The sequence below is a fragment of the Astatotilapia calliptera genome, chromosome 7 (assembly GCF_900246225.1).
Source record: "Astatotilapia calliptera chromosome 7, fAstCal1.2, whole genome shotgun sequence".
In the NCBI taxonomy this organism is placed as follows: domain Eukaryota; kingdom Metazoa; phylum Chordata; class Actinopteri; order Cichliformes; family Cichlidae; genus Astatotilapia; species Astatotilapia calliptera.
Window position 1 is genome coordinate 17,831,060 of NC_039308.1, and position 18,350 is coordinate 17,849,409.

The following is an 18,350-nucleotide window of genomic DNA, read 5'->3' on the forward strand; positions in this document are numbered from 1 at the left end:
TCAGCCACCTCCTCTATCTGCCGGTGGTACATACCGTGCAGGGGCCTGTCCTTCCATGATGGTTCCTCGTCTCCCTCCTCTTTCTTGGGTTTCTGCTGCCTGAGGTATTCACTGAGCACTCGGTCAGTTGGGGCCATCTTCCCAATGTATTCTTGGATGTTCCTTGTCTCATCCTGGACTGTGGTGCTGACACTCACCAGTCCCCGGCCCCCTTCCTTCCGCTTAGCGTACAGCCTCAGGGTGCTGGACTTGGGGTGAAACCCTCCATGCATGGTCAGGAGCTTTCTTGTCTTTATGTCAGTGGCTTCTATCTCCTCCTTTGGCCAGCTTATTACCCCAGCAGGGTACCTGATCACAGGCAGGGCGTATGTGTTGATGGCCCAGATCTTGTTCTTACCATTCAGCTGACTCCTCAGGACTTGCCTGACCCTCTGCAGGTACTTGGTGGTTGCAGCCTTTCTAGCGGCCTCTTCATGGTTCCCATTTGCCTGCGGGATCCCCAGGTACTTGTAACTGTCCTCTATGTCTGCAATGTTGCCTTCTGGTAGTTCAATCCCCTCAGTTCTGACTACCTTCCCTCTCTTTGTTACCATCCGACTACACTTCTCCAGTCCGAACGACATTCCAATGTCATTGCTGTATAGCCTGGTAGTGTGGATCAGTGAATCGATGTCTCGTTCACTCTTGGCATACAGCTTGATGTCATCCATGTACAGGAGGTGGCTGACAACTGCTCCGTTCCGTAGTCGGTATCCGTAGCCAGTCTTGTTAATGATCTCACTGAGGGGGTTCAGGCCTATGCAGAACAGCAGTGGGGACAGAGCATCTCCTTGGTAGATCCCGCACTTGATGGTAACTTGTGCTATGGGCTTGGAGTTGGCCTCTAGTGTTGTACGCCACATCCCCATTGAGTTCCTGATGAAGGCTCTTAGGGTCCCATTGATCTTGTACAATTCTAGGCATTCCAGTATCCAGCTGTGGGGCATTGAGTCATAGGCCTTCTTGTAATCAATCCAGGCAGTGCACAGGTTGGTCAGTCTGGTCTTGCAGTCTCGGCTGATTGTTCTGTCTACCAGTAGCTGGTGTTTTGCACCTCTGGTATTCTTGCCAATTCCTTTCTGTGTCCCGCTCATGTATTGACCCATGTGCCTGTTCATCTTAGCCGATATGATGCCTGACAGGAGCTTCCATGTAGTACTGAGGCAGGTTATTGGTCGGTAGTTGGAGGGGACCGGTCCCTTCTTGGGGTCCTTGGGGATCAGGACCGTCCGGCCTTCAGTTAGCCATTCTGGGTGTCTTTCGTTAACTAGCAGCTGGTTCATTTGTGCTGCCAGACGCTCGTGGAGTGCAGTCAGCTTCTTCAGCCAGTAGGCGTGAACCATGTCGGGCCCTGGTGCTGTCCAACTCTTCATACTGGAGACCCTTTCTTGGATATCTGCCACTGTGATGGTTACTGGACCCTGTTCAGGGAGGTCGCTGTGGTCTGCCCTCAGATCCTCTAGCCACTGAGCATTGTCGTTATGGGTTGCATCCTTCTCCCATATGCTCTTCCAGTATTGCTCCGTCTCCAGCCTTGGTGGTGCTGTTCTCTTATTGTTCCCTTGCCACTGAGAGTACACCTTTGCTATATATATATATATATATATATATATATATATATATATATATATATATATATATTAGGGGTGCAACGATACACAAAATTCACGGTTCGGTTCGGTTGGATACTTTGGTGTCACGGTTCGATATTTTTTCGATACAAAAAAATGTTCATGCATTTTTAATTTGTCATTTATTAAAATTATAAATATATATTTTAACTCAAAAGTACAGTTTTTAAATTTAACCCTAACCCTTGTGCGTGTTTTTTATTTTGACAGCGAATGCGCACCTGCGGACCACTTATGTGCACCCCTGGTTATTTAGCTCGTCATATTGCAGCCACAGAGATTCTTTTGTCCATGAAACCATAAAGCTGCACTTTCTTTTTGCCTTATAGTCTGATTTGTCATAACTTCTCCGTTTTGTGGTAAGCTTTTCTTTGGCTGTCACTTCTTCACCCTGACCTGTCTTATTTGGCTCAGCAGAACTAAAATATAAATCCTGCTGCTTTTACACGCGCACTCACATAAGCTCAGCGATTCTCTGCGCGATCAACCTCTCACATGTTTAAGCTTGCTGCGGGAGATTTCACTTGTCATGTTTGCATAGTAAGCTAACGATTAATAAGACGATGTCAGAGGAATTGGTGCACAAATTATCATCACTCACAGATCAGTGCTGTCGCTCTCTATACACAGTTCACACGATTGCAAAGTGAAAGCAAAAAAACAAGCGCAAATTCAAACGCGACTTCAATATGTCACATATTGACAGTGGCTCACCGATGCCAATGACATAATTACCCAGCTACATTTCCGAAAGAATGCAAAAGCATTGACATATATTTTTCCTACAATAGCCCGACGGGCAGGGCAGAGATAGATTTTGGTAGCCCCACTGAAAAACATCGCTAGCTCCGGGACGTCGGGCTAGCGATATTGCAAGCCCTGTAATCTGATTGAGGAATCACATCATCTTTGGAAAAGAGAGTTTATTACAGAGAAATGGCTCTTTCCAAAATAAAAGCTATACTATCCGCTTCTTCTGGGCTATATTCTCAGCAGCATAAGGAGAATCATGTGCTAACAGCTGTCTAAATGACTCGGCTAAAGTTAGTAGCATGCTTGTTGTTTTTGTCTTTGCACTAGGATGATGTCAGCGTAAATGTGCAGTCATATTCGTTGTGTTCCCACTAGTGCTTTCAGGTTAATCTCGTTGAAATGACCTTAACGCCACAACACGGCAAATCTCCGTTAACGCGGATCGCTCCGTGCATGGGGCTAGACGGCCAACACCTTAACGAGCTAACTGCGCTAACACACTAGTTCACACCAATGTAATTGAGCATTGCATGGCACATCCAACATACTGTTTTACTTTAGTCCATGACTCGCTTACCTTCAGGGTCATACGTCACATGAAAACCAAAATAATTCCAAACGCCAGATCTGAATGAGGTTCAATTTGCTTGTTGCAAGGAGAGCTTAACTTCTGTCTCGCTAGCTTGCCCTGCGCTCTTCCTTCTGACTATGCTGTCTGTGTTGAGCGCTCAGTGGATCTGCGGTTCAAACCAAACGGTTCAATATCGATACGAATATCGTTGCACCCCTATTCGTATCGATATTGAACCGTTCGATACAGTGCTTTCGGTTCTGTACGCATATGTATCGAACAATACAACATTTGTAATTTATTTGATCAATTTTCCTTCTGACGATGCTGTCTGTGTTGGGCGCTCAGTGAATCTGCGTTCGACTACTCCTCCTAGGCTGCACTGTCAAGCGCAGATCCACTGAGCGCTCAACACAGACAGCATAGTCAGAAGGAAGAGCGCAGGGCAAGCTAGCAAGACAGAAGTTAAGCTCTCCTTGCAAGATGGACCTCCCCCACCCTCATTCAGATCTGGCGTTTGGAATTATTTTGGTTTTCATGTGACATATGACCCTGAAGGTAAGCGAGTCATGGACTAAAGTAAAACAGTATGTTGGATGTGCCATGCAATGCTCAATTACATGGGTGGGAACTAGTGTGTTAGCGCAGTTAGCTCGTTAACGTGTTGGCCGTCTAGCCCCATGCACGGGGGATCGGCGGTAGCTCGTTAACGGAGATTTGCCTTGTTGTGGCGTTAAGGTCATTTCAACGAGATTAACCTGAAAGCGCTAGTGGGAACACAACGAATATGACTGCACATTTACGCCGACATCATCCTAGTGCAAAGACAAAAACAACAAGCACGCATGCTACAATGATTCGCCTTATGGGGACCTGATATGTTTAATATGCTGCTGAGAATATAGCCCAGAAGAAGCGGATAGTATAGCTTTTATTTTGGAAAGAGCCATTTCTCTGTAATAAACTCTCTTTTCCAAAGATGAGTGATTCCTCAATCAGATACAGGGCTCGCAATATCGCTAGCCCCACGTCCTGGGGCTAGCGATTTTTCCAGTCGGGCTACCAAAATCTATCTCTGCCCTGCCCGTCGGGCTATTGTAGGAAGGAAAAATATATGTCAATGCTTTTGCATTCTTTCAGAAATGTAGCTGGGTAATTATGTCATTGGCATCGGTGAGCCACTGTCAATATGTGACATATTTGCGCTTGTTTTTTTGCTTTCACTTTGCAATCGCGCGAACTGTGTATAGAGAGCGACAGTACTGATTGGTGAGTGGTGATAATTTGTGCACCAATTCCTCTGACATCGTCTTATTAATTGTTAGCTTACTACGCAAACATGACAAGTGAAATCTCCCGCAGCTTAAACATGTAAGAGGTTGATCGCCCAGAGAATCGCTGAGCGTTATGTGAATGCGTGTGTAAAAGCAGCAGGATATATATTTCAGTTCTGCTGAGCCAAATAAGACAGGTCAGGGAGAAGAAGTGACAGCCAAAGAAAAGCTTACCACAAAACGGAAAAGTTATGACAAATCAGACTATAAGGCAAAAAGAAAGTGCAGCTTTATGGTTTCATGGACAAAAGAATTTCTGTGGCTGCAATATGATGAGCTATATAACCAGGGCTGCACATAAGTGGTCCGCAGGTGCGCATTCGCTGTCAAAATAAAAAACACGCACAAGGGTTAGGGTTAAATTTAAAAACTGTACTTTTGAGTTAAAATATATATTTATAATTTTAATAAATGACAAATTAAAAAGGCATGAACATTTTTTTGTGTGTATCGTTGCACCCCTAATATATATATATATATATATATATATATATATATATATATATATATATATATATATATAATTTATTTTTATTTTTTTCCCAGATATCAGAACCATCATTGGCTCTACTGTGATGCAAATGCCCCCTTTAAAAAAAAAACAAAAAAAACCCCCGAATGGTTTGTTGGCCTAGCATGATGAAACCAGATAATCTTGCACATTGGTTGAGAAACACTGCTTTAATCAATATGGCGAAGAGGACTTTATTTAACCTTTAAAGAACATACGACTGGCTCTGCCTTGATGTCTTTATTGACATAAAACATTTAGAAAAAAAGCAGTGTAATGAAAGGAAAAACAGACGCTGCAAAAATGATCAAATAACAGAAAAAACGTAAAAACTTAGATGACATTTATTGTGAAAATAAGCAAACTAAACAAAAAAAAAAAAACATAAATAGCATTATTTGGTATTATCCTGTAATAATATATTCTCTGTTTAACATTTTTGTTTTTACTTTTTAAAAATGTATTTGTACTGGACATTTTGGATCAAGAGTTAACACATAAGAAAGAACTAAACAGAGATGAACATGTCTGTGTTATTACACGTGTCAAAATACGGTTGAAAGTAGAAAAAAAGAATATTTTCTGTAATGCAAACCATCTTATAGGTATACTGGATTTGATAACTACAGAATATGACATAAGCAAAGTCATAAAGTATAAACAAATGTTTATTTAGCTCATTTACATGGAGTGAAAGAAATATCTTGAACATAAAAGAATCAAATATAAAAGGATCATCTGAATGACTTTCACACAGAAGAATGTGATTTTGTGTAAAATAAAACACAAAAGACAAGTCAGGTATCTCTGTGTATCTCTGTGACTACACTCAAACATGTGTAATGTCACATTTCTTCTTTAGTATTGCACTGGCAAGTTTTCATATCTTTGTCACATTTGAGTCACGTGGAATAAAAACCTTAAGATTAAAAGTCCCATTCTGACTTTCTGAGTCATCGTCAATAATTTACATTTACATTTTATCACATTAATTTATGTGGCCGCAAATTAAGTAAATGAAAACACAAAGTAGCCTACATGTTCACGTCAATCTGAATTTAAATATTTAAAAAGGAAGTGATCTTTAGTCACACTGTGGGCATAAATATGTAAAGATGGGTTACAAATTAAAAGATGGTGGGCAGGTCCAGTTGATTTCGCTTTTGCATGAAGAAGAAAGGAAGCTTTGGTCGCCGAGACTGCTCGACTCGCTGGTGTTTCACAGGGAACAGTGACTAAAGTGACATCTGCATTTAGCAGAGTGGGAAAACAAATCAGTGGGTAGGTTTAAAAACAACAACTGATGGCGCATATTTGATGTGTGCAAGACAAACGGAGCGACTCTTCCTCAGGTGGCAGAGTGTCAGCGATCTGACGACATCAGCATAACAATCCATCATCAGCTACACAGACAGAGATGCTGCTGTGGTTTGTATCAAAATGAATGCACAGCTGAACTTTTTGTGGACAAACCCACTAAACCACTATTTGTCAGAAACGTGGAAATAAGTGCCATGGCCGGATGAGTCATCCTTGATCCCATTCTCATGTCTGGCATCAAAAACCGGTACAGGCCTGAATGCTAGAACCCCACAGCGAGGGGATTTAGTGATTTTATGTTGTGACGGGCATTTCAACCTCACGCCTAATGGTCCACTCATCCCTACTTAGAGGGAAATCTTGCTGCAAGCCAGCGCACCACCTTCAATCGCTTAATGAAACATGTCTATCCAGATGTGATTACAATCCCCGTCTACAGGACACGAGGGTTCAAAGTCTCCAAATCTCAGCCTGCTCAAACACATATTTTGGACCAATGTGTGAGACAGACAGACACCTGACAACTGGCAGTCAATTAACTTACTAAGATTCATAACTTTGTGTTGGGTTTTCCTGTCATTTCTAACCCATCTGTATATGCCACACTTTTTGGGAAACACCCAGAAGTTAAGTGATTCATGTTATACTCTCACTTCACTACAAAAGTGAAACGCCTACACCAAACACTGCCTGAAGCTTGTAGCATTTACAAAAATTAAAAATATTAATAAAACAAAGAAGACCAATAAACAATAATTTATATGTATATATTAAAAACAACCTACAAGACCATTTAAGGCTTTATAAAAGTCCTTAATTGTTCACAAGCACGTTATTCAACCCCCGCCCACTAGGTGGCAGTGTTCCCCAATTTATATAAAACCTGCAGGAAGGATCACTTAGTTTTACTGACCATCCAGAGCAGACAGTGTTCAGGAGTTATTCACAGAAGGCACGCAGTTCACAGTCAACTTAAAGCTCAAAATTTTAGGCTCCACGTTTTCTTCTGGAGAGCGCTGAAAAGCACCTTACAGTACAGATGGATGCTGCAGGAAGTGTCCGACTCTCCACTTCAACAGTGAAGATGCGCAGACAAAACAGTTTCTGTTATGTTGAGTCCTTAAAAACAAAGTCCTCACATCTTGTCATTAAAAGGAGAAGCTTTAGATTTTGGTAACCACGTGTTTGTTTTCTAGGTGTGAGTTAGATGACAAGACAGACTTAAGCCTGCATTAGCCTAGTGCAAAGACTGGAAATGCAGGTAAAAGAGAACTAGACAGACCCAACCAAAAGATGAACAAAAAAAACTTAACCCAACAAGACAGGGAGGGATTTTCCCGGGTAGACCATCTCAATAGTTCTCAGCAAGACAGCAAACAGGAGCATTTCACAGCAATCCGCTTAAAGCATAAAGTTCAGATCAGCTGGGTTCACCAGCTCCGATTGCACAGAGAGCCACCGTAATTCAGCCGCTGACTCCAGCATTCAAGTCTTCTTAGCGTTCGAGTTTTGCTGCAGTTTCTGCTTGCGGAGGTGAGCTTCAATCTCGTGCCTGAAGAAGAGCATCCCCAGCTGGCCGTGCGAGGCCTCGTTCATGGCCTTGGACTGCATGCACATGCGGTACTGGTCGGGCGGGAGCTCGTCGGCGCAGTGCTTCTCGTGCCACAGGTGGAACAAGCCTCGCGACGGCGCTCGAACCACCAGAAGGTTGCTGTGGAGGTACTTCCTGTAGAGGTGAACATCTTCGCCGCCCCAGCCTTTGATGTCGATGTCAAAACCTCCTGGGCAGAACAGAAGGAGAGCGTGCGATAGGAAACTTTCCGCATTTTTAAAAAAATTTTTATTTTATTTTTACAATTTTCTAAACATTTTTTTAGTTCCAGAGTTTTTGGATGCTGATTATGAAATCTGATTAGAGTTTGTGGTGTGTGATCATAACCACGGCCTTGTTTTGTTGTTTCTTGTGGGGACAGAAAAGACATTTGGGCTTTGTGACCAGGCGATCTTAAACCTGTCACATTAGACGCCAGAACTCCTCGTGCCTGCTTTCAGTTGCACTTTGTACCTCCCTGCAGTTTTATTTTGTTTATGCCGTCTCTCCCTGTCTGCCTTATTTTGTTATTTTGCATTTTTTTGTTTTAAATTCAAGCTGCAGGGGCAAACACAGATAAGACACAACATTTGCACAAATGGATGCATTGTGCTTGTTTCTGAATGTGCACTCGTGGCCTAAAAAAAACAAAAGGACATCCTTATGATGAAACAAAGAGTGCAAACATGAACCACTAAATTATGCTTTTATAAAGAAATACGTTTGGGGAGACACATAATTTCATTTCACATCAAGAGTTCGGTGAGAAAGGAAACTGTGGACGCTAATCGTGTTTAGCTCTCGCACGTGTTTCGTTGTTCCCCGTCTCATTTTAAAGATTCCTTTAGAAATCTGTGACACAAACACAGAAGCAGACCCACTTACCACATTATTTGTTTCTCTCACCCACTTTACAGCTGAGTGGAAATAATTAGGATGTAATTGTTTTTCTCAGTTTGTTGTTGTTGTTGTTTACCCAGATGGAAATCCTCTTTCCACCCATCTCATGCTCTTTGGATTAAAGCTGTTTTTTAAACGAATGAAATTGGAAATAAAACTTTATCAGTCTACAAAGACGTTACATGCATTCCTTCTTTTCCTAAGAGATTTACCGGTAGTTCTCCCTCTGCTGTTACTGCAGATCACTGCAACTTCTGCATGCATGTACATTTACGTTTTAGAGATCCAAAGGGGGAAATGGACACGGCGGACCAGCGTGTCTGTTACACGCTTTGCCTTGATGCGTGTGGTTGGACTGGTTTCATTAACGTGACATTCAGTTCGGTGCCTCCACAGTCACTTGATCTCCATCCAGTCAACAACTTTCAGGACGTGACAGAATGGGAGATTCCCATCATGGATGTGCAGACTTTTGTGTGATGCTATCATGTCAACACGGACCAAAATCTCTGAGGAATGTTTCCAGCACCTTCTTGAATCTGTGCCAGGAAGAAGAAAGGCAGTTCAGATGGAAAAAAGGGTGCCCAACCTGATACTAACAAGGAGTGCCTAATAACATGGCTAATGAGTGTATTTACATCCTTATAATGACAATAATGATGCGACAAACATCGATTTCTGCACCACCATAATGTGACTAAAGGTCTCATCCTTGCCCCTCCTCTAAAAACTGCCTGGCTCCACCGCTGAACGATTAAACAGCTGGCCTCTGTTTATGTAAAATAATCTGCCAACTTGCCATGCATCAATTAAACTCTTTTAAACTTTTTTTTTTTTTTTACTGCATATTTATCTTTATATTGTGTTAGTTAATCATCTCTCAGCAGAGCCAGGCTAGCTGTTCATTCTGTTTCTAATGTCTTCTGTGTTTTTTTCTTTAGATCCCATTTAGTTTTCAGCTCTGGGATCGATACGCGCTCATAAATAAATACATGAAGTGGAATACAACTTGGAACATAAAGTGAGTTAACATTACTATTTCCCCATAATGCCAAACTATCCTTTTACAACACTCCTGGCCTTGGAGCTGTGTTTTACAATTTGGCATAGTTAAGTGAGGACATTTGCATGAATGTGTGTGCATGTGTGTGGGCCCTAAACAATAAAGCACTCAGAGTTCCACAGTAGCCTCTAATTGATTTCACTTTGGAGGCAAACTAAATTGATGTAAATCTGTCTACAGAGCCAATATTCCTTGCCAGATATACAGATGGAGAGGACACGGGGCGATGAGATATGCTAATATATGCTGCTGCAGCTCAGAGCTGTTTCACGCAGAGTGATATAATAAAATCTCCTCCCTGTTAAGAAAAGTAATGCGATACTGAACCATTTGGGCCGTGAGGGTTTTTTTTTTTTACATCCATTAAGCGGTGGCGCCGTTAAGAGTGGCAAAGTGCACATTTTCAGAGGACCATTTTCGCCCTGCGTTACGTAACACCTGCACACTGATAATCAGCCCCCAGGAGCAACTGTTTACCAATTCCTCGCTGCAAAGATGCGCCGATGGGCACGATGCCCGTGTCAGGATTGTAAATAACCGTCATATTTACCGATGTTGAGGAAGTCGGACCTGTACTGGCAGGTCATGCCGAAACCGAAATCCCTCCAGAAGCCCGTGTCTTTCTTGATCACCTACAGGAGGAAATAAGCGAGCGTTAAACAGCGTGTGGAAAGAAATACTAGTCCAACACACAGGATTTGTCCACTTATAGCAACTGGAGAGGTGAAGTGTTTTTAAACTGTTCTGCAATGCAGCGCCACGCTGAGTGTGGTATTTTCCACAAGTGCGTGGCAGGGTTTGAAAAAGGGATGAAAAGAAGGTGTGTGTATGTGTGCGTGTGTGTGTATGTGTGTGTGTGTGTGTGTGTGTGTTACCAGCTGTTGTTCTACTGCTGGGATACGATCGGGACTTCCATAGATCACACTGGGGTTGTACTGGCTGAATAACACCGGGTAGAAGACCTTTTTACCTGAGATGCAGAAAAAAAGAACTGTTAGATGAAGCAGCTGTAATCTGATGGGAATGTGTGCATTACTACTACACAATAGAAAATAAGAAGAAAACTTAACAGGCCCACTCAACTCAGCCTGAGATAACTGAAAATCCAATTATAAAAATCTGTCACCAGGGTTGTTACAAATACCCAGAGTTGGCATTTTGTCTTGTCATTAAAGTGTTTTGCATGCCGCATGTCTCATGGGAGTTTACAGCAGTCATCTCACCAGGCTGTGCGTTGAGTCGGCAGGTGTTGAGGAAGTCGGCGGTGAAGTAGATGTCCACGTCGCAGAAGAAAAGTAACACGTTGCCTCCCTTCCAAGCTCGGGCGCCGATGTCCAGACCCCGCCCCCGAGAGAACTCCTCGTCCAGCTGCATCAGCGTGTAGTTCTTAAAATTTGCTTCCCTTTAGAAAGGCGAAGAGAAGTAGTTTGGGTAATTTAGCCAACTTTAGAAGCACTTTAGAAGCTAGAAAAAAAGCCTCACAATTTAATGAATTAATAGGAAAGAAAGTTGAATTCCAGTGAAATAACAAACAGCATGGTGTTATCTGCAAGCACTGTTGTTTATTTTGCCTACAAAAATCATATCAATCTAAAGCAGCAGACTCATTAAGAGAGGTTAAGAAGAAAGTGCAGGCAGGGTGGAGTGGGCAGACATGAATGTCAGGAGTGATTTGCAACAGAAGGAAAGCAGCAAGATTTACAAGATGGTAGTGAGACCTGCTATAATGTATGTTCTGTAGACGGAGGCACCGACACAAAGAAGAAGAGCCTACAAAAATCATATTCACTCAACTTTGCTTGCTTCACATTTTGTCCCCAGTTATCCTCATGCCACAATTTACCCACTACAGAAGCAGAACTTACTTCTCTTATTGATTGCACTCAAATAAATACAGTTTTTAATAATTTCATCTGAACAAATGTAGTTTATGAGCATCTGTAATCACTCATCTGCCTGCTTGCCTGGATGTTGGACTGCGAGTCTATTCTTCAAGTCACTTTCACTTTCCCACGCCATCAAACTCAGTGCTGACATCATCGCATCATTCATGCAACCCGCTTCCTCCCCATCACTGCCTCACCCCGGTAACAGAGCTCCATCCAAGCCTCCATCTTCATCTTCACCACTAGTGTCTAAATTCGGGTGGGTCCTGTCATTATTCCTATCACCTCTGACAATCCGTTCTCCCACGATGGATCATCGGAGTCTAATCACTAAACAGCTTAATTAAATCCCACATCTCAATAAGTCATGTTCAATTCTTCCAAATGCTTTCCCCTTATATCGAAATGAAACTGTTCTTGCGGCATAATTTGAAGGCCATCTTTTGTATCCGTTCTCTTAATCGCTTCTCTGGTTCAGGTCCGGTCACCGGTCTAATGCAGGCTAACATATAGAGACATAAAATCTTTCACACCTGCAGCCAATTTAAAATCACCAGTTATCCCAACATGCATGTCTTTGCACAATGAGGGGAAGCCGGAGTACCCAATGCAAACCCGTGAAAGGTGCAGGAGAACAGAAAGGCCACAGCCGGCCAGTGGATTCAAAGACAGGAGCTACTTGCTATGAGGTGAGGCTGCACTACTACCACTGCAGTGGTGTCAGACATTTTCTATACATTATTATTTAACATATGGCAGATCTTTCCTATGTTTGCAGATTCTGTGCTCCATATATGACTCCGTTTTATCTACATACCACATATTAAGCATTAATTGCCGTATTTATGCTGCTGAATAAATTCTAGCTGTAGGGCTCTGCTGTTGATTGAGTAATTTTTCTAGCACACTTTAATTTCCCCTCACAAAACATTACTGTGCTGCAACTGTGTTTCTAATTTATGATTTCTACTTAGCTGAATTGTGTTTAAATCTTACTTGGTGGTAATGAACTTTGGTAATGGTGATTTGACTGTTTGATATGCAGCCACTTTAACACTGAAATATAGCGCAGCTCCCACATTTTTCACAAATCTTGAGAGCTCATCTCGCTGAAGGGCCCTGCGCCACAATTCAGCTTAACCAACTTTAGAATTTCTAATCCTCTGATTTCTGCTTTTTGAACGTTCCACCCAGAGATTAAACATGATGACGCACAAAAGTGCACATCAGCTCAAATTCCCACTCTTTTTACTCCGCTTCATGGGAAACTCAGCTGGTTCTGTCACTGGCCACTGAGTTGTTCAAGGCTGAAGCACGAGTGAAGAGAAACAGCTGGATCCAGATGTACACAGCTGCGGCTTTTCTTTAAGCATAACAATTTACACTGTTTGTGACTAATCCGTTCCTCATGTATGCGCATTCACAGACTCAGACAAAAACACACACACAACTGCATGGGCTTTGAATAAAGGATGAATAAGAAAGGGAAAAAAAAAACAGTTCGCATATCTCAGTGTGAAGCAGGACAAACTGCATCCATCACCCTCCTTCATCCATGCGATGCTGGGAAACACGCTCTGTCAAGGAAAATCTGGATGACCAGAAGAAACATTTGGCCTGAGGTGGTTTGAATCATACTCCCCACATTTCTAAATCCCCGCTGTGCGAGTGTGTCACGTTTGCAACAATGTTCAGTGTGTGAAATTGATTCATGTATATTGCTGTGTAAAGCTTTTGTCTCGCTCCCTTCCGTTCAACCTCCCCCATAAATAAGACATGAAACCCTCTGGTCCCCAGTGGCTCTAAATTCAAAAGAAACAAAAACATGACACCAGTAATGAGACTATTTTATATAGTCTGAAAAACCACTTCTGCCTGTCATTTAAAGACACAGACAAAAAAAAAAAAAAAGCTTTCACATCCCTGAACTGTCTTAACTTTAGAAAATCTGCGAAATGTTCATATACAGGTAGAAATATCTGGATGTCTGCGCTAACTTGCCCGCTCTGTGCTGTCAGTGCACGGAGCCTGGCCTCCACATCTACATCTCGAGTCTATAAACTCAAGCCGAGTCAGTCTGTTTCACCGTCTACACACAAGAGTCCCCGCGGACCCACCCGCTGGCACTAAACCGTCCACAGATGGCAGAGACGGAGAACAATAGCTCTGTTTGTCTTAAACAATGTTAACGCAACAGGAGCTTTATTCACATGTTGATTCAGGCTTTACTTTAATGGGAGACGAGCTTCCCATCGGCTCAGTCTGCAAATACATCATGATTTCTCGCAAACAAACCAGAACGCACAGTAACGTCGAGAATTTATGTGAAGTTGCCGGACGTCCTTCTGCTCTTTGTTTCGTGTCTTTAGTTTTAAAGCTGTAGTTTATCCCTGTTTGCTAGGAAATCCACTGAGAACAACTAAAGTCATTTTTGCATTGAAGATTTTAAAAGAATGAAACAAAAACTGGGATCATCATTTCAGAATGAACAAACAATATAGAAGGCGTGAAGATTATAGATACCATTTTTAAGGACGTTTGGACAGAGATGTGGAGCTAGACGTTTTCCCCAGTTTCCAGTATTTATGCCAAACTAAGCTAAACTACTGTGAGGACTTGTAAAGTTAGTGGTACCACTAACTACATACCTGCTACCAAGAAGATGTCAGATGCCCGACTATTTCTTTAAAACTGATTTTAGATGTCAGATTGGTCCATTGGTGTAGTGGTTGACACTTTGGTTGTACATGTGAAAGGTCCCTTGACTGGAAGGAGACACAAACCCAGCATTAGTGGGCCACAAGCTAGTTCACTTCTACTGCTGGTCCCAAGCCCAGATGAAAACGGGAGCGCTGCATCTGGAAAATCTGTGCCAAATCAAACATGCGGATCCATCCCTTGGGAGATTAAGGAGCAGCTTAAAATACGCCTAAAAAAACTTTTACTTTTGGACAGAGCCAGGCTGCCTCGCCCTTGTTTCCAGTCTTTATGCTAATCTAGCTGCTTAGTGTGTTTAATTTTTACAGAGACATTTAGCTTAGTCAGAATATCCTGATTACTAATATTATTCAGGAACAAAATGCTACCGTCTCCACTTGTTTCCAGGAGTTTGTCTCTTGCTCAATCCTATAGGCATGTGGTATAAGTGTTCCTTCTGGTCCGCGAGTGGGTGGTGCTTTTGAAAATATTTCCACAATCAAGCACATGGTAGAGGTATGTTTGTGGGCAGGGGGGATAACTGACTTGATTGCATTTCCTTTTCTGGAGTGACTGACAAAAAGCTTGGATGAGGCAGCCTGTGAGGGCCCTTCAACAGGGAACTTGAGTTAATTTATTTGTAATATAATCAACGTTATTGTCTTGTAATTTGATACTGGAGTAAGCGGTTTATTTTCAAGGCATTTTGCTGTTCATTATCTTCTTTTAATCAGTTGGGATTTTCATGGCTTGTTCTTTGGTTCATTTTAATAACAGTTCATCCAGGGATACACTTTTACTGGCTAAGTAAGTGTGTGTGCGTGTTTTATAAAAATCTTGTCATGCATATTTTATTTAATATTAGACATCAAGAGTTTGTATATTGAATGAGTGCCATTACTTAACATACCACTGCTAAAATGCTTCCTGGCTCGAATAGGAAAAGATGACGCTGACTATAAAGCGGTTTTCTAGGCTTGCAAAGCAGTCGCTGCCTGCTACGTCGCTCTTAATACAGAATCTAAGCTTTGCTTCAAGTGATTTTCCTCTCTGAATAATGCTTCCACACATTTATGTGTATTTGTGTCTCATGACTGCAAGTCCAGAAATATGAGCATAGACCCCACATTTGTGTGTCAACTTAATCCAGAAATAAATCCTTGTTTTCTAAATTACTTTTTATATCTGCTCTTTTTCTCCCTTCCTACCCACAGGCATCAGCCTCCTCCTCCCAACACACACACTTTTATGATCTAAAATAGTCAATTTGTTTACTGTAGGCGTGATGGTACCTAATGGTACTTAGTAGGAGTGAAATTGTTGAAATTGTGTCAGATTGAGTGAATCTGTAAAGAGCTTCCCTGTTGTGTCTAAGCAGCAGGTCTGATCCTGTTAGTTCTGCTCAGTCAGGACAGGGAGTGGAGGACTGACTGCAAATATGGTGCATCTAATATGAGGCCATATACACATTTCTCTTCATTTTCAACACTTCTTGAAGATATCACAGAAGCAAGCTTGCAATTTAGTCATGCGGTATATGTCTGAATGATTTGCCAAAGTGTAACCCCATTTCTTTGGACTATGGGAGGAAGCCAGAGTAATCAGAAGGAATCCATAAAGAGAATACACAGACTGGATTAGAATCCAGGATTTTATTTTTTTAATGACTAACCAAAGTTGGCACCCTATTTAATATCACATCAGGCTGACAAATAAACAGCCTAATCAAAATAAATAGCTAATGCTAGTCAATCTGTTAGCTGTGACGCTGTTAGCGTGATACCATGAAAGAGTTGTTTGACATATTGGTTGTTGGATGCTGCTAGATTACATCTGTCCCCTGCATTAAAAGCCTCAGTCGATAGTAGTTTACATAGAAGATGTTGACCTGTCTGCAAACTAATTCTAACTACTAGCCGTGCAGTGGCAAAACTTGACACAAACCGGACATGGAAAACATCCTTAAAAGCAAAAGCTGTGCTAACATGTTTCAAGAGGCACAAGTTTTACTTTGAAGGAATACGGTCTCCTGTGGGTTTCCAGTTTGAGTCGCACTTTTCACAGTTTCACTCCAGCTTGGATAGTAGCCAAGTGTTTCCGGACAAGTTGGCGCCTTTCATGCAAACTACGGGACACAATCTGCTAGCTACCAAAGCAGTTGCTAGGAAGTCTTGGTCAACGAGTTAATAAAGGGCAAAAAAGAATATGTGCATATTTGTAGGAAATACATATTCTTAGTAATATGCATTTTTTTCCAACGTTTGCCAATTGGCTGCAGGCGAGTCACTCTACACTGTCACGATTGTTGTACGTCCCAAAAGTTACCATCATATGCATCTGCAAAACCTCGCCACCCTCCAATCCAGTTTCTGTAATAACAGATATTTGTTTGATCAAAACAAGCTATATTTGATTAGCTATAAATTGTCCTTAGTGCTGATTTACTAATATTAGCAAAAATAAAGATGTGGAATTGCACCTGCTAAATATTAATATGTGAGCATTTAGCATTTAGGCCAGCCTCACAGACTCACTGGTACAACTGTAGTTTCCACCTAATACATACATAAAAATATAAATAAAAAAGTCAACTTCCACTTACTCAACATCTCTCAAGTGTTTTCTGTATTCAGCAATGCCAGTAGCTGCTTTTTTTTTTCTTTTCAAATTATGATTTTTTTACGTGCAATAAATTTTAAACGACTCATACTTCATGTTTGGCTGTCTTCTGTTTACAGAGCAGGGGGTGGCATGCATAACCTCTCTGGATGCTTGTTCTTTATGGCGAGCAGGGGAATCAGCAGTCCACGCATGTAATAAAGGGGTAAGTGCAAACTATAAAAAATGTAGACTCATGATCACTCTCTGACTGAGGCCCTTAGGCAAGACACCTACCAAAGTTAATAATGGTTTTTTCAAAATAGATCTGTATTAAAGGCATCAGATCTCTTCATAATGAATATTGGACAGCTTTCAAACTCATGAGAGATTTGGATATTATTTCATACACTTATAATCTTCTTCCAACTTCTCAACTTTATTTTCGTGCTCACTCAAAGCTCCCAGTGGGTTTTTCTGAGATCGTTAACCCTTCTGTGCAATGAAGTAATGGCACAAATTGCAAAAGGCAAGTTGCTACAAGATAAAGAGAAAGGAATGACAAAGTGATCTCATCCTTTGATGCTTTGTCTCTCCAAATTTCTGGGCCTTTTATCTTTGTGAGATTTTCATGTATAATCCTTGGTGACACCCTTTTTCCATCCCCGGAAAAATCTGTGGTTTGTTCAAGTTCTTTCAGCTCTGATATCTTATCTTTACACCTCTTCTCTTACTTCCTCTCGCTCTGTTTTTCCCTCAGCCTTTGGCTCCCCTCTGCATCTGAAACACAGTAATTATTCATATGTATCGACTGGTATCTCCACAGAACAGATCACTCATTCTTCTCCATCCTTTACACACAATCCGCCCCCCTCTCCGTCTCCATTGGTTTCTGCTCCACTCATGTTGTGTTGAATCATTATCTTCTAGCATGTAAGGCTCGAAAACATACAAGGCCCTGTGGGTTTGAGTCTGAGTTTAGGCTTTGAAGTGTGCATGTGTTAAGAACCACATTTGAAAGCTGCAACTGATTTTCTGTATGTTTAAAAAAAGACAGAATCGCTGGAGAGTAAGGCCCTGCTTTCTGGAACCTTGCTTTTTAATAGCAAATACTTTTATACTGACTTTTAATACGTATACTCTCAAATAATGATCACCTGCAGTAAAAAAAAGGTAATAATTTAAACCCTGTAGAGAGGTTGATATGGGCTGAAAAGCTGCCTGAGAGCCCGGACAATTTAGATCTTGTTAGGCTCTTGGGAAATTGGCCTCAAGTAGTTTATATTGGCTGTGGGTAGTCATGTAAATGCTTCCCAAACAAATTTGAGCAGGGACACTGTGCTATTTAAAAGTGGGGAGTGTGACTGCAATGTGATTTAATAGAAAAAACAAAAAAACACCAAGACAAATAGCTAGAGGTGATATGTGACAAACTAAACCAAGTTATAGTGTTAAA

The 18,350-nt window shown here is 41.6% G+C and overlaps 1 protein-coding gene across 2 annotated transcripts in view; it reads right to left on the reverse strand.

Moving 5' to 3' along the window:
* Positions 1 to 5,489: 5,489 nt before the first annotated feature.
* The window catches only part of csgalnact1a (chondroitin sulfate N-acetylgalactosaminyltransferase 1a), a 37,967-nt gene continuing 25,106 nt past the window's right edge, over positions 5,490 to 18,350 (reverse strand). Inside the window, exons 6-9 of one of the 2 annotated variants that reach the window (XM_026173510.1) lie at positions 10,937 to 11,115; positions 10,589 to 10,683; positions 10,264 to 10,345; positions 5,490 to 7,940 (exon numbers count right to left, since the gene is read on the reverse strand). In XM_026173510.1, the coding sequence (XP_026029295.1) occupies positions 7,645 to 7,940; positions 10,264 to 10,345; positions 10,589 to 10,683; positions 10,937 to 11,115 (652 nt within the window). In that variant the 3' untranslated portion in view covers positions 5,490 to 7,644. Of the gene's footprint in view, positions 7,941 to 10,263; positions 10,346 to 10,588; positions 10,684 to 10,936; positions 11,116 to 16,509; positions 17,675 to 18,350 lie in introns of those variants that run through there. The other variant, XM_026173511.1, reaches the window with a different exon arrangement.